The sequence below is a fragment of the Pecten maximus genome, chromosome 9 (genome assembly GCF_902652985.1).
Source record: "Pecten maximus chromosome 9, xPecMax1.1, whole genome shotgun sequence".
Lineage (NCBI taxonomy): Eukaryota > Metazoa > Mollusca > Bivalvia > Pectinida > Pectinidae > Pecten > Pecten maximus.
This window is the reverse complement of record NC_047023.1, coordinates 26,014,716-26,031,521: the sequence shown is the minus strand read 5'-3', so window position 1 is coordinate 26,031,521 and position 16,806 is coordinate 26,014,716. Positions and strand designations below refer to the sequence as shown.

The following is a 16,806-nucleotide window of genomic DNA, read 5'->3' as shown; positions in this document are numbered from 1 at the left end:
AGCTAAGCATATTTTGAGTTCCCACTATTTGTGTTTACTCACTTGTAAGCATCAAGGGATAGGTTAATTAACTTTCTAGCAGCTAAAATGGATTTCCTTGGTTCCCATGGATAGTCTCTTTCCATCACCAATACCACAACTCTCTCAATTAGACCAGGAACAACAGATGGATAATTCTGTAAATGTAGAAGTTTCAATTTATCTTCCGAAGTAAAGAACATCTCTAATTCTGAGTTGTTTCAGTATATTTGAATGTTACATGTACTAATGATGTCATTTATAACAAAGAGTGAATAAATTGGAGCTAGATTATCTTCAAGATCTACAAATAGATTTTTCTGCAACACCTACGATAAATAACTGAATGAAGGAGTTAGACCAGGAAAATGCTCATTTCTGCTACACCACTATGTTTATCTGGCAATAAGTCCATGTCTAACAATAGGCCCATGTCTGGTATTAAGCCCATGTCTGGTAATATATTGTAAGCCCATGTCTGATAATATTCAATGTCTGGCAATAAGTCTATGACTGGCAATAACCCCATGCCTGATAATAATTCAATGTCTGGCAATAAGTCTTATGTCTGACAATAAGTCTATGTCTATGTAAGCCCATGCCTGATAATAAGTTCATGTCTGGTAATGATTCAGTGTCTGGTAATAAGCCCATATCCAGCAATAAGTTCATGCCTGGTAATAAGCTCATCCAAACCAGTAATCGGACCTCTTCTTGTGCAATTTACCTTCAGACAAAGGTTTCCTGTCAAACATTCAGCAAATCTGTTGAGGAAGGCTGACTTCTTCTCCATTTTACTTATGGTCAGCTCGGTCGCACTTGGTCCAAGTTTGTCATCAATCTTGTGTAGTCTAAAACAAAACCAGCAATGCAAAGTTATTAGTTTTTTGCGGTAATAAATATGTCAGAAATAAGGTTTCAGAAAACCAAATTTAGTTTCAATGTTGAATTAGGATCTCTGTCGTACTATGCTGAGGGAACAACCGCTTAAGACCTCTGAAAGATTGCCAGAGTAAGGCGACGAGATAAAACGCTTAACATATTTAGCGTACCCTACGGCAACGAGGGACGTAGCTGAAATGATTTCAAGGGATCACTTCATCGATGCTCTAGTTGACTTCGACATGATTGAGGGTTAGGCAATCCCGACCAAAGACTCTTAACGAAGCTGTGGCACTCGCGGTAGAAATAGAAGCTTTTACCAGAGCTGAAAAAGAACGCAGAACTGGAAATCAGGGATATGCACGGCAAGTGTAGGGATCCAAGAGCTCTACTGGAAAAAATGCATCCAGTGAACTGGAAGCATTCATGTCGTCAGTAAAGCAGTCAATTTCCAACATGGAAAAGGAAATAAAATATCTGAGGGAGGATAAATCAAGAACGGGAGGTAATTCAGTGCGCAAGAATAATAACACCTGGACAAAACGCGGTCCACGAGAGGGAACAAAATGCTACGAGTGTGGCAAACCAGGACATTTTAAGAGAGAGTGCAAGAATAATACGTGGTCGCCTTTACCAGTGGCCAAAGGTGAGCAATCCACAACAGGGCAAGGTAAAGGTACAGATCGCAAGAAAACTTCCACGGTGCTTCATGCTCGGGACACACAGGTACCATTGAAACCTGTGTATCAGAGCAATGTAGCCGCAAACGGAAAAAACGTGAAGGTAAAAGGGAAAGGAAAATTTACTTTCCAAATAGACGAGTATCAAACTGTGTGATCAGTGGTAGTCGTGGACATTTCATTACAGGGAAGTCATTGGTTGGATTGCCTGAAGGAAAGTGGTAGTATTGTAGATGTAGTCAAACACAAACAGAAGCTAACCATTGTTGGTCAGGAGAAATATCTACAGCTGGAAGGATCATTGGGATGCTTCAGAGTATGCATATGGGAAACAATAAGTATTCATCCAAGGTCTGTGAAGGGAGAGTACATTGTCCGACAGTTAGAAGAACTCTTCCCATGAGATTACTGAATCCAACAAATGACGTCCAGCGAATATACAAACATTCCTTCATGGCAACACTCAGTCCTGGTACAAAGGTGTTTGATTATGTAGGCAAGGGTACGAAGTAGGTATGCAGTGGGCTACCCAAGCATCTGCAAGATCTTTATCAAAGGACATCAGGGACATCACACAGAACCAGAGAAAGAACAAACTAGAGACCTTCTGTTGAGATACTCATCTTTATTTGCAAGTTCGGACAAAGAACTTGGCAGAACCAATGTAATAAAGCATACTATTGACACCCAGGGCAATAATCCAGTGAAACAACCACCACGCTGTCTCTCAAAACGTGGTATTATTTCGCCTTCAACCAGCCCCTGGCCATCTGGAGTGGTTCTGGTCGAGAAAAGTGATTACCATGAGGTTCTGCGTCGACTACAGGCTACTAAACAAACTGACTTTCAAGGATGCCTATCCGTTACCAAGGATGGATGACACGCTTGACCGGTTGTCTGGAAGTAAATGGTTCTCGACCATTGATTTATTCTCTGGCTTCTGGCAGGTGGAGATGGAGCAATCGGACAAACAAAAAACTGCGTTCGCAACACGCAAATGTCTCTACGAATTCAACGTAATGCCATTTGGATTGTGCAATAGTCCAACAACAAACTGGACTGGCATGGGACATCTGCCTTGTATATATTGATGATGTAGTGATATTTGGGAAAACATTCAAAGAGGCATTGGAGAACCTAGACAATGTGTTCGGTAGAATCCAAAGTTCCAACACAGTGTCCATTTCCTGGGATATGTGATATCGAGTGACAGTGTGTCGACTGACCCAGACAAAGTGAGATCGGTGACAGAATTGCCTATTCCAGTGGACGTTACGGAGGTCAGGTCTTTTCTAGGTCTGTGTACAGGCGGTTCATTGAAAGATTTGCAATGGTAGCAAGACCTCTCATACACCTTACGGAGAAAGGGGCCGAATCTGGAAGGACAGAGGACTGTCAAAATGCGTTTGATAGCTTGAAGGAGCGAAAATACATCCGCACCCATTCTTGCACATCCAGACTTCATACTGGATACAGACACCAGTCATTTTGAATAAGGGCCGTATTGTCTCAGACCAGAAATGGCACAGAAAAAGTTATTGCTTAACCGAGCGTAAGTACTGTGTAACCCGCAAACAGCTGTTAGCAGTGTTAGTGTTTCTGAAATATTCCCGACACTACCTGTACAAACACAGATGCATGGTTCAGACAGACCACAGTGCACTGGAGTGGTTTTTGGAGACCAAGAACCCTGAATGGCAAGTTGCAAGGTGGATACAGGTGATAACCTCAAATGACATAAAGATTCGCCATCGACGAGGGAAACAGCACGCAAAATGCTGATGCATTGAGCAGGATTCCTTGTAGACAGTGTTGTTATCAGATGGAAAATGTAGACAAAAGGTAGACAAAAGCCAGCACTGTGATTTCTGATGATCCTGATCAAAGTAAGAGGGGAATCACGAAGCATATTGATCAGGTTTCTGGGGAGGTTGATGAGACACTGATGAGTGACTCTGGTGAGACTGTGTGTCCAGATAGTGGTCCAGGCATTGAGGTTGTCGAGGGTTGTACAAGGTCAGGGAGAAATAGTAGAAAACCTGGCTGACTTACTGACTATTTACTGTAGCAAATTACAGGCTAGGATAATATATACATTTTGTAAATATTTTGATTAAGTTCAATGTGCAAACATGTTTCATTAATATCTGGTTAATATTTCTTGTGTGTTTCCTTCCAGGAAAACAATGCCAAACATCAAGGTCACAAAATGGAAACCGGGTCTGGCCTGTCCGCTGTGCTTTGTAAGGTTTTCTACACAGGAGGCTTGGCAGGCTTGCCTGATTGTGCGTGGAATGGAGACAAGGAAGAAAAAGCAGTTTGAGTTCCCGCACTATGACTTTGCAACTGCAAGACAGAACCTGCTGAATCGCCATGTTGCACGGAAGCATGGTCTCTCTCCAAGGGATGACACCGGAGAGGACAGTGACTGGCTTATGGCGGACCCAGGTTCCCTGTAACAGTTTACCGGTGAAGTCAGTGGAACAGAATCCAGGGACATCGAGAGTGAAAGGACTTTCTCTAAGCCCACATCGCCGAATCCAGTAACGGATTCATTGTCAGGTACAGTGTCTCATTTGTTTATCAGTGTAACACGTTGTCTTGTGGACGAGGTTGTCATAGTCCAGGTAGACCAGCGGACACATTTGTTTCTGCACTATCCCCAACCAAGGGGATGGCCTGGTAACGGACTCAAACACGTTACAATACAGTTACAATGTAACATATTCATCAGATAAGATCTTCATTATGTACCAATTAAATCTGAACGCCCATATTGACAAAATGACTGACAGTTTATTCTATCCTCTGACATTCTACGAACTTTCTGCCTGTAAGATAATAACCTTATTAAGGTGATATTGAAATTTAAATAAAATAAACTAATTATTAAACATTGAATTCCTATAGTTTTCTGTTTGGTAAAAGGTGCTTTATTTCATCTACCTTTTTAATAGTGTGCTAAATATGTCTTATGGATTCTGGCATCACAGTTCAGCTAGAATGTGTCTCTAATAGATAATTCAACTTACTGAAATTGTTTCAGGAGTGTACCGACACAGTCAGCAAATCTATCCCAAATTTCGTCATCTAATTTGACTTCCTCTTCATCGGATGAGTCATCTGAATCATCTGAATCATCTGAATCGTCAGAGTCTTTTTCTTTCTTTGTCTTTTCTTTTTTCATGCCATTTTCTGTGGGGAAGTCAATTTTCCCAATGATGTTCACTATTTCTACAGCATGACTGCCATTTTTCTGTGAATAAATCAGAACAATTATTTTCTTTTGAATATTGAGTATTTTGTTGTATTTCTAAGCCACTGAACCTCAATGAGTTGAGGAATATGGGGAGAATACTCAACATCATTATCTCATTAAAATATTATATTCTCCTTCATTAAGATTAATGCCCATTTTCATTTCAAGTCTACTCCTACTCTCCCTTTGACGATATGGCATTCTTCGTATTTTACCTGAATCAATATTGCGGACGTCATCGATGAAGCAGAGAATACTCACGTTTACACATGCGTTACTCAGTGAAGTATCTTCACAGACAAGGGGTTCCTACATAGAGGTCCCTAGTCTGGGGTGCATATACAAAGGTCCCATCACATGCGTTCCTAAATAGGGGGTCTCTACACAGAAGTCCCTAGACAGGAGTTTCTAGACAGGGGTCCTTAGACAAGAGTCTCTAGAGGGGTGCCTATAAAAAGGTCCCTTCACATGGATCCCTAAACAGGGGGTTCCTACACAGAGGTCCCTAGACAAGGATCGCTACACTGAGGGTCCTAGACAAGGGCCCCTACACATGGATCCCTTGACACAAAGTGTCCCTAGATAAGGGGTTCCCTCTCAGGAGTTCCTATAGACAGGAGTGCCTACACAGAGGGCCCTAGACAAGGATCCCTACTCTGAGGTCCATATAGACAGGAGTGCCTACACAGAGGGCCCTAAAGACAGGAGTGTCTACACATGGATCCCTTGACACAAAGTGTCCCTAGATAAGGGATTCCCTATAGACAGAAGGTTCATACATATAGGTCAATAGACAACAGTTCCTAGAGAATCTTTACACAAAGGATCCTAGACAAGGATCCCTACAATGAGGTCCCTATAGACAGGAGTGCCTACACAGAGGGCCCTAGACAAGGATCCCTACTCTGAGGTCCCTATAGACAGGAGTGCCTACACAGAGGGCCCTATAGACAGGAGTGCCTACACAGAGGTCCCCAGACAAGGATACCTACACTGAGGGTCCTAGACAAGGATCCCTACTCTGAGGTCCCTATAGACAGGAGTGCCTACACAGAGGTCCCTAGACTAGGATCCCTACTCTGAGGTCCCTATAGACAGGAGTGCCTACACAGAGGTCCCTAGACTAGGATCCCTACTCAGAGGTCCCTATAGACAGGAGTGTCTACACAGAGGGCCCTATAGACAGGGGTCCCTACTCTGAGGTCCCTATAGACAGGAGTGCCTACACAGAGGTCCATAGACTAGGATCCCTACTCTGAGGTCCCTATAGACAGAAGTGTTTACACAGAGGTCCCTAGACAAGGATCCCTACACTAAGGTCCCTATAGACAGGAGTGCCTACACAGAGGTCCCTAGACAAGGATCCCTATAATGAGGTCCCTATAGACAGGAGTGCCTACACAGAGGGCCCTAGACTAGGATCCCTACTCTGAGGTCCCTATAGACAGAAGTGCCTACACAGAGGTCCCTAGACAAGGATCCCTACACTGAGGTCCCTATAGACAGGAGTACCTACACAGAGGGCCCTAGACAAGGGTCCCTACACTGAGTTCCACGACAGGAGTGCCTACACAGAGGGCCCTAGACTAGGATCCCTACTCTGAGGTCCCTATAGACAGAAGTGCCTACACAGAGGTCCCTAGACTAGGATCCCTACACTGAGGTCCCTATAGACAGGAGTACCTACACAGAGGTCCCTAGACAAGGATACCTACACTGAGTTCCACGACAGGAGTGCCTACACAGAGGTCCCTAGACAAGGATACCTACACTGAGTTCCACGACAGGAGTGCCTACACAGAGGTCCCTAGACAAGGATACCTACACTGAGTTCCACAACAGGAGTGCCTACACAGAGGGCCCTAGACATATAGGTCAATAGACAACAGTTCCTAGAGAATCTTAACACAAAGGATCATAGACAAGGATCCCTACAATGAGGTCCCTATAGACAGGAGTGCCTACACAGAGGGCCCTAGACAAGGATCCCTACTCTGAGGTCCCTATAGACAGGAGTGCCTACACAGAGGGCCCTATAGACAGGAGTGCCTACACAGAGGTCCCCAGACAAGGATACCTACACAGAGGTCCCTAGACTAGGATCCCTACTCTGAGGTCCCTATAGACAGGAGTGCCTACACAGAGGTCCCTAGACTAGGATCCCTACTCAGAGGTCCCTATAGACAGGAGTGTCTACACAGAGGGCCCTATAGATAGGGGTCCCTACTCTGAGGTCCCTATAGACAGGAGTGCCTACACAGAGGTCCCTAGACTAGGATCCCTACTCTGAGGTCCCTATAGACAGAAGTGTTTACACAGAGGTCCCTAGACAAGGATCCCTACACTAAGGTCCCTATAGACAGGAGTGCCTACACAGAGGTCCCTAGACAAGGATCCCTATAATGAGGTCCCTATAGACAGGAGTGCCTACACAGAGGGCCCTAGACTAGGATCCCTACTCTGAGGTCCCTATAGACAGAAGTGCCTACACAGAGGTCCCTAGACAAGGATCCCTACACTGAGGTCCCTATAGACAGGAGTACCTACACAGAGGGCCCTAGACAAGGGTCCCTACACTGAGTTCCACGACAGGAGTGCCTACACAGAGGGCCCTAGACTAGGATCCCTACTCTGAGGTCCCTATAGACAGAAGTGCCTACACAGAGGTCCCTAGACTAGGATCCCTACACTGAGGTCCCTATAGACAGGAGTACCTACACAGAGGTCCCTAGACAAGGATCCCTACAATGAGGTCCCTATAGACAGGAGTGCCTACACAGAGGGCCCTAGACTAGGATCCCTACTCTGAGGTCCCTATAGACAGAAGTGCCTACACAGAGGTCCCTAGACTAGGATCCCTACACTGAGGTCCCTATAGACAGGAGTACCTACACAGAGGGCCCTAGACAAGGGTCCCTACACTGAGTTCCACGACAGGAGTGCCTACACAGAGGGCCCTAGACTAGGATCCCTACACTGAGTTCCACGACAGGAGTGCCTACACAGAGGGCCCTAGACAAGGATACCTACACTGAGTTCCACGACAGGAGTGCCTACACAGAGGGCCCTAGACAAGGATCCCTACACTGAGTTCCACGACAGGAGTGCCTACACAGAGGTCCCTTTAGACAAGGATCCCTACACTAAGGTCCCTAAAGACAGGAGTGCCTACACAGAGGTCCCTAGACAAGGATACCTACACTAAGGTCCCTATAGACAGGAGTGCCTACACTGAGTTCCACGACAGGAGTGCCTACACAGAGGTCCCTAGACAAGGATCCCTACTCTGAGGTCCCTAAAGACAGGAGTGCCTACACAGAGGTCCCTAGACAAGGATACCTACACTGAGTTCCACGACAGGAGTGCCTACACAGAGGTCCCTAGACAAGGATACCTACACTGAGTTCCACGACAGGAGTGCCTACACAGAGGTCCCTAGACAAGGATACCTACACTGAGTTCCACAACAGGAGTGCCTACACAGAGGGCCCTAGACAAGGATCCCTACACTAAGGTCCCTATAGACAGGAGTGCCTACACAGAGGGCCCTATAGACAGGAGTGCCTACACTGAGGGCCCTAGACAAGGATCCCTACTCTGAGGTCCCTATAGACAGGAGTGCCTACACAGAGGGCCCTAGACAAGGATCCCTACTCTGAGGTCCCTATAGACAGGAGTGCCTACACAGAGGGCCCTATAGACAGGGGTCCCTACACTGAGGTCCCTATAGACAGGTGTGCCTACACAGAGGTCCCTAGACTAGGATCCCTAAAATGAGGTCCCTATAGACAGGAGTGCCTACACAGAGGTCCCTAGACAAGGATCCCTACTCTGAGGTCCCTATAGGCAGGAGTGCCTACACAGAGGGCCCTATAGACAGGGGTCCCTACACTGAGGTCCCTAGACAAGGATCGCTACACTGAGGTCCCTTTAGACAGGGGTTTCTACACAGAGGTCCCTTTAGACAGGGGTGTCTACAATGAGGTCCCTATAGGCAGGAGTGCCTACACAGAGATCGCTAGACTGGGATCCCTACACATGGGTCCCTTGGCACAGTGTCCCTGGACAAGGGGTTTCACATAGGAGTTCCCCGACAGGAGTGCCTACACTGAGGTCCCTATAGACAGGAGTGCCTACACAGAGGGCCCTAGACAAGGATCCCTACTCTGAGGTCCCTATAGGCAGGAGTGCCTACACAGAGGTCCCTCGACTGGGATCCATACACATGGGTACCCAGACAAAAAGTGTCTCTAGACAGGGGGGTCCCACACAAGTGTCTCTAGACATGCACTAGACAGGATTCCAGGCAGCAAAACTTTCCTTTGAGCTTTGTTTCATTACACCGATCTTAATCCTTTTTGTAATCAGCATATCACTAAACCATACATTGTGTAGCAATTATAAAGAGTTTCCTTTAATAGGAAATTAGCTCTGATCTTCAAATCTTGACTTTATTATCTATTATTATGTTACTATTCACAAAACTACATGTACAAATGTATCTCTATAGAAATCCTTACTTTCCAATCCCAAATGGCTTTGAATTTGTCATTGTGAAGAATGAAACTTGCTGCTCTCCCAGCATCAGGATCAGGATACTGCACAAGCCCCTTCACAATTACAAGCCATGCTACAGCTAAATCTTTCCTGCAAAAGCAGAAACAGATTTTATTTAGTATTCATTAGTCAACATGACTATAGCAACTCTTATCCAGAGTTATCTGACTCGTATTTAATCTTATTTTAAACCTGCATGTACCTAAATGAACTACCATACCAAAAGATGGCACAAAAAGATGGCAATCATAGCAGATATGAATGTCATTATCCACATTGAAGATGGTTATTCCTGACATTTACAGTGTAAACGATCATTGCACATTCCTTATTTGATTAAGTTTAAGATTTTAATAACTATTTAAGAAATTGTGAATTTAATCAAATTTTATATAGGTATTTAACAACTATTTTCAATTGACATCCATAGTCAATATGGATGCACTATTTTCAACACATGATTTCAGGAATTTTTTTCTTTGATAGTTCTGACATTCATATTGCAAATATTTTAATATTCTCAGCTGCATGACAATATATACAGATGTACATAATTATACACAATCTCATATGTACTTGCTTACAAAGTCATGTACCTGTTCACTTCTCACGTGTATTGCTAGTACTTATGTGTATGACATCACCTGTATGACCTAACATATATAGCCTCACTGCGTGGCCTCAAATCTATTACCTCACTTGTATGATCTCACCCATATTATCTCACCTGAATGGCCTCACCTCGTGGCCTCACATCTTTGACCTCACCCATATTACCTCACTTGTATGATCTCACCCATATTACCTCACCTGTATGATCTCACATATATGATCTCACTTGTATGATCTCACATATATGATCTCACCCTTATTACCTCACCTGTATGGCTGGTTCACAACCTCATCTGTAAATTGTCACCTGTATGACCTCACTTGTAGGCCCTCACTTTTATGTTCTTGCCTGTATCAGCTCACCTGTATGACCTTAACTGTATGACACCACCTGTATGACCTCACCAGTATGACTATGACATAAGCTATGACGGACATAACCTGTTTGTTCTCATCTATATGAGCTGTCATTTATGACATTTCTTGAATGACCTCACCTATATGACATCACTTATGACCTCAATTGTATGACCTCATACATTTAACATTATTACATTTACACCTGTTGGATGTCTGTATCCATGATATTGCTATACTTACTGTTGGACCCAGTAGTCCGCCATTCTTGTGGCGGTACTGAAAGCCCAACTTTCCAAACATTTGGATGATGGTGACTTTTGTAGCATTTGACCAAATACAGGTATCCATTTTGTCACCAGCTCAGGATTTTTCTGAAATAAATGTTTGAACTTGTTGGTTTTTTTTATCGAATGGACATGCAACCAAGTGATCATTAACCTATTTAAAAACCTTGACATCAAAATGACCATCAATAATTCACTCCAATAACTTTAATTTTCTTTATTTCACATACAAAGCGATCATATTAATATAAAGATTTGGTACCTAAATCAAAGTATGCCCTAATATGGACAACATCTACATGTATGACATCATAAATCCACCTCTGAGGAAGTATTCAAGCTTGGACTCTCAGAGCTGTAATCTAATCCCCTTATAAGTACTTCTGTTATAGTATCTCTATATACAATGTATATTCTTGTCAGTGTATGTTAAAAACATGTTATTGATATCCTCTTACCAAATTAGTGCAAATATACAAGATTCCACATTCATTATATGATGTAATGTAATGTAATGTAATGTAATGTAATATATAATGTAATGTAATATATAATGTAATGTAATGTAATATAATGTAATGTATTGTAATATAATGTAATGTAACATAATGTAATGTAACATAAAGGCTACCACATCAATTTACTGTTGTTATCAATTCACCTATGCCTGCAAATAGCGTTGAATATACCTAAAGTATCAAAAATAGACTGCACAAAATAATACTTCCATCCATCCAAATTTTGATGATTAAGATTTTCAATACTATATCACAACATAAGAATGGAATGCATGGAATGTTCTGTTTGTGCTTACCTTGAATCTTTTTTCCTCCAAGTTGCCAAAAAAGTATTTATAAGGTTTAATAACATCTGGATACTTTGCACATTTTTCTGAAAGTGCTAATTCTTTCATGAACTGAATAACACTGTCCCAAAACTCCATGATTTCTGGTGTCTCTCTAAAAATAGAACAATTTGATTGGCACTTAACTTACATGATTCATGAATAAACATAAACTGATAAGTTGCTCGAGACATGAATTGATAGGAACCAGGTTTCTTATAAATCTACATTTCATTATTAAACAAGACCCAGATTGTTTGCATGCCTCATGAATAAACATGACCGAAATTATACTTTCATGATTTATGAATGTCATGAATAAACATTAAGCAGACTGCAGTATGCTTCATGAATAAACATGAATAAACAGGACTCGGACTGCTTAAACATGAATAAACATAACTCGGACTGCTTGAAACATGAATAAACATGACTCCGACTGCTTAAACAAGAATAAACATGACTCTGACTGCTTAAACATGAATGTTTCGTGAATAAACATGTGTAAGCAGTCCTGGAATAGATTATACATGTTTCCTTGGAGTACCTAATTCATAAATCAGACAAACTGTACACAAACCTGATGGCACGTAGAGTTCTTTCTATTTCTTCCACGGTTCTCTCAAGTTGTTCCTTTCTACCAAATTTCTCACTTAAAACTACCTCTTTTAACCCTTTAAACTGTCTTTCAACGATTTCCTTACTTCGAAGTGATGTCTGAAAATGAATAATAATTATCATCAATGAGTCGTGCTGATATTTTCATTTGACTTTTAAGAAGTATGTGATTACTGTTAACGTTACCTTCTTTTTGTCCTTGCTCTTCTTCACCACTTCAAGCATGTTACTCCCGTCCTCGTCATAGCCATTCTGTATTCCTCTCAACACTCTTTTGATGTCTCCAGAAAATGCCTTAGGGAAGTCTCCCATCATCCGTAGAAAGGATGTGTGTAAATCCACCATTTCGCCATGAATAACTGGGTCATTCAGTCTTTTCTTAGCCTCTCGACTGGAAACACAACACATATATCGAACACGCAATAACACTTAATATTATTGTCATAAATATATTTTTTTTCATTTATTTATTTTTAACTATTTATAACAATTTTTATGGAAAAAACACCAAAAAAAATGAATATAGCTACAAATCATGAACCGTATCCGAGTTCTGTTTGTCTAGAAAGTGCGGTAATAAAGATACTAAACTTACTAAAGATGAAAACCCTTGAGACTTACTACATACAAATCTACAATTGTATTGGCACTTTAACTTACATTATTCATGAATAGACATTGAACAAACATTAACCAATTACTTGCATGACTCATGAATGAGTATGACCATGACACATATTGATTGCATGTCTCATGAATAACCATTAGCCAGATTATACTTTCATTTTAACATGAGACAACTCCAGCAGGAATCATAGGTATATAATGTGTAAGGTAGCATACCACCTTAACACTACTACAAATTCTTACTTTACAATATTAGACACGAGTGCGTGGAGCATGCAGTCTCCCCAATATGTGGCCTGATCATCAATATCTATGGTCGGCTTTTCTGATGTAAATTCGACTGCCTTAATTGTGTCCAGCAATCGAGTCAGCTCCGGTCCTCCTAATTTCTATAAATTTGTCAAAAAGAATATATCAATGTAACAAGTTGTTTTTTCTTCATTCCGTATAAAAACCTAATTTCTGATAAATACGATAAGAATTTTTATCTCCTGAATTTGTGACGAATTTTACAGCAAAAGGATCTAATGTTTACCAACTTAACTGCATTTTCAAATATGCTAACCATTATTTATTTAAGCCAATCAAACAAGTTTTACAAGGGCAAATAATCCAATCAAAAGAGTTGTTACAATAGTACCCACATTAATATATGATGTCATTCCTTTCATATCCATCACTTTCTGTATGATCTCGGAAGCATGGGAACTTGATGGTCCAGTGGAAATACAGGCAAGGAGAAATTCAAACATTATCTTTCGAGTTTCTTCCTTAGGCACCCTTTTTCTAAGAAAAAAATAAAATATAAAAGATAAAATATCGAAAAAAATGATCACCGAAAATGGTATACAACTTTTTGACAAAAGGTAATGTTAGGGCCAACCATCAAACTCAAATAAATGAGATGTGCCCCATGTCCCAGTTAGGAGTTGTTTTGTAGGTATCATTACGTAAAAGTTCGTCAAGGAATCTCAGTATCGTTTCCATCTTTAAAAAAAATTAATAACGGGGAAATAATGTGGATGCACGGGAGTATGGGAGTTTATGCCGGCTACGCGCTAGACAATCTTCAGATTTTAAGCTGTTTCACTCATATCAAGCATGCCCTTAGAATGCACCAAAAATGCCCCATTAGTAGCTACAGAAAACAGAAGTATTACATACTTCATAAGTCGACATCCAAAATGGCAGCTGGTGGCCATCTTGAATATCCAATCAAGTTTAAAAAATGTGGCATACATAACTGGAACTAGAATACATCCCGAGAACTTCAAGATCTTTTCGGCACTCCTCATACTTAAAATGACCTGTGCTTACATTGATATGACGTAAAACAATGCCAAATTTAACCTTCTGCAGTTTTTGGAAAATAGCGGTATCAAAAATTACTTACGGAGCGGACAGACCATAAAATAGGAACGTCAAGAACCAGTTTTCATATCTATATACATACTTCCACTAGATTTGTTGTTTCAGCTTTAACCAATTCTATTTAACGGACATTGATCAGCAAACGTGATATACGTAATGTATTTAACAAATAATTATAGGGTTCCCGAATTATAGCAGTTTTGAATATTGGTGCCACTTTACTTCGCCACTTTCCATTGCCTAATACTCAGTTTAAATCACGGGGAATTCTCAACCTCATATCTGTATAAACTTCGCTAGCAGGGTTCGGGAATTTTGCCAAGTTCCCGAGCATCCGAACAAATCTACTTTTAATATCCAGGATACTCACTCCGTGATCTTGTCAAGTAAATCAACAACACAGTTAGCCATATTGCACGCTGGCGTGCGCCTTCTTGGGAAACCTTTGTAGCAGATCTGTTTCTGCAAGGCCGCCACTGCCCTTTTGACATTTTCTGCATTTCCTTTAGAAATTAACCGGCGACTACTTCCACTTAAAGAACTCTGTAGAGCATATTCGTCGTCACTAGTCGCTTTCCGAAAATTAAACTTATTCACGATGCCATCAAGTTCCAAGTTTGAATCTGGAAAATATGGAAAATAATTGTTTGTTTTGTGTGAGTAAGTATATTGCTCTGAATTTGGTCCTCTTATTCCTAGCACAGCTAGTCACTATAAAAAAAATACATTTGTACTTGGTTTAACACCCTTTGCAATAATAGCCATGGTTATAGGGCAAATATTCGTTCTTCTCCTCCCAAGCACAATTTTAACTGATTATATAACTTTTTCATAACCTAGGAAAATTCCTACCCTTTAACATTCAAAAACCTTTTCCAAGAAAATCCCGAACAAATTTCAAACCAGGAGAGATGAATATGTATCTTGAATAATTATCACAATTATGCTCATCGTCTTTGATGTCTTACTGAATTTGTCCATCGTCTTTGGCATGTTACTGAATTTGTCCATCGTCTTAAGCGTCTTACTGAATTTGTCCATCGTCTTAAGCGTCTTACTGAGTTAGTCCATCGTCTTTGGCATGTTACTGAATTAGTCCATCGTCTTTGGCATGTTACTGAATTTGTCCATCGTCTTAAGCGTCTTACTGAATTTGTCCATCGTCTTAAGCGTCTTACTGAATTTGTCCATCGTCTTTGGCATGTTACTGAATTAGTCCATCGTCTTTGGCATGTTACCGAATTTTTCCATCGTCTTAAGCGTCTTACTGAATTTGTCCATCGTCTTAAGCGTCTTACTAAATTAGTCCATCGTCTTAAGCGTCTTACTGAATATGTCCGTCGTCTTTGGCATGTTACTGAATATGTCCGTCGTCTTTGGCATGTTACTGAATATGTCCGTCGTCTTTGGCATGTTACTGAATATGTCCGTCGTCTTTGGCATGTTACTGAATTTTAGTAAATGCAAAGTTATTTGAAATAGGAGGTGTCATTTTTACCGAATTTCAACCCCTCCCCCTAATCGTCTAAAAATGTGCTATACACACACTAGGGAAGGTCCTAATACATGTAGACTAACACATTATCAGATACCCGTGGTATAAGATACGTGGTCGCAATACGAGGTATCGGGGTGGTCGCATAACTGAAGTGACAGAAAGAACGGCGTGAAAACGGATTGAAAATAAATGCTGCAAAAGCGGGGAGACCTTTAATTTTCACAGGTCGTAATTCCCAGTGGGTCGTTAAGAATTGTTCCATCGTACCAAAATATCAACGGTGCCATTTTAATAAAAATAAAAACCACTGAATAGTATGAATATCATGAATACGCCAGAACAAATTGTTCCAAAATACAAAAAGGTCCCTTCTAACCTCAAATCCCTAATAAATTAGCGGTTCGTTAATAACTTAATTGTTGTCATAGAAAGTCTGAAGTCGATAGCACTTGCTCACACCCTCTTATGACATTACAGCTAAACAAAAGCAAAGCATTTTCATACCTATGTTCAAGTTCAAGTTCAAGTTCTTTATTGACTTTGAGTCTTCCGACTCATCAGTATCATATACATGTACATACATTGTAATATACAAATTTTACATAACATTGACAACATCAGACAAAACACACAAAAAACATAAATATGTAAAACATAAGATAAAACCTAATTCCAAGAGGACCCGAGTTATCATAGAAGACTGCAATCTATGACTTGAGCAAGTCTATTTGATGGCAACCCTGCAGGGAGCCTTGCTCAAGTTTTTTTTTACGAGAAAATGAATGGAAGCGGCGAGGGGGACGGTAGCATACAGAGTGTGTGTTGTTTATATAGTAGTCGATGTCAATGGTAATTAAGCTGTTATAGACTGCTTCTTAAAACGAACCTTGACCATCGTCCTCGTCATCGTCAGAATCCTGCCAAGCAGATGGTTCCGATTCTTCTGAAGACGACATTCCTTTTACCATACAAATCCTCCTGGTCAACAATTAATGGTAAATTGCATCTCCAGCACGCCCGTTTGGCGGCTCCCGGTCAACAGGTAAACAAACTTTGCTGACAGACGGTATCTACCGAAACCTTCCGAATCACCTTAATTAGTATGCATCGTTACCTTTAACGTCATGGATCGATATACATCTCGGGGGAACCCCATAACCCAGTTCTGTTGAACTCCGCAGACTCGACAATGAGGT

At 41.2% G+C, this 16,806-nt stretch overlaps 2 protein-coding genes across 2 annotated transcripts; both read right to left on the bottom strand.

The window, feature by feature from the left end:
• Positions 1 to 649: 649 nt before the first annotated feature.
• Positions 650 to 10,113, bottom strand: LOC117333947. Its single transcript, XM_033893365.1, has 4 exons — positions 10,091 to 10,113; positions 9,360 to 9,486; positions 4,613 to 4,836; positions 650 to 869 (listed from the first exon to the last, which is right to left on the bottom strand). The coding sequence occupies exons 1-4, from the start codon at positions 10,111 to 10,113 to the stop codon at positions 650 to 652; spliced, it is 594 nt and encodes a 197-aa protein (XP_033749256.1).
• A 491-nt stretch (positions 10,114 to 10,604) lies between these two features.
• LOC117333946 lies at positions 10,605 to 16,566 on the bottom strand. The gene is made up of 8 exons (XM_033893364.1): positions 16,497 to 16,566; positions 14,483 to 14,735; positions 13,386 to 13,527; positions 12,985 to 13,130; positions 12,301 to 12,505; positions 12,077 to 12,213; positions 11,467 to 11,611; positions 10,605 to 10,739 (listed from the first exon to the last, which is right to left on the bottom strand). The coding sequence occupies exons 1-8, from the start codon at positions 16,564 to 16,566 to the stop codon at positions 10,605 to 10,607; spliced, it is 1,233 nt and encodes a 410-aa protein (XP_033749255.1).
• Positions 16,567 to 16,806: the final 240 nt, after the last annotated feature.

What these genes read in the sequence shown, in the direction of transcription:
- LOC117333947 (XM_033893365.1), bottom strand. Translation starts at nt 10,113, where the DNA reads ATGGGTGAGATCATACAAGTGAG. An exon ending in AAGCCATTTGGGATTGGAAA is followed by an intron (nt 4,837 to 9,359) that starts GTAAGGATTTCT and finishes ATTTATTCACAG; the next exon opens with AAAAATGGCAGTCATGCTGT. An exon ending in ACACTCCTGAAACAATTTCA is followed by an intron (nt 870 to 4,612) that starts GTAAGTTGAATT and finishes GTTTTGTTTTAG; the next exon opens with ACTACACAAGATTGATGACA.
- LOC117333946 (XM_033893364.1), bottom strand. Translation starts at nt 16,566, where the DNA reads ATGTCGTCTTCAGAAGAATCGGAACCATCTGCTTGGCAGGATTCTGAC. An exon ending in GAATGACATCATATATTAAT is followed by an intron (nt 13,131 to 13,385) that starts GTGGGTACTATT and finishes ACAAATTTATAG; the next exon opens with AAATTAGGAGGACCGGAGCT. An exon ending in AGAGCAAGGACAAAAAGAAG is followed by an intron (nt 12,214 to 12,300) that starts GTAACGTTAACA and finishes ATTCATTTTCAG; the next exon opens with ACATCACTTCGAAGTAAGGA.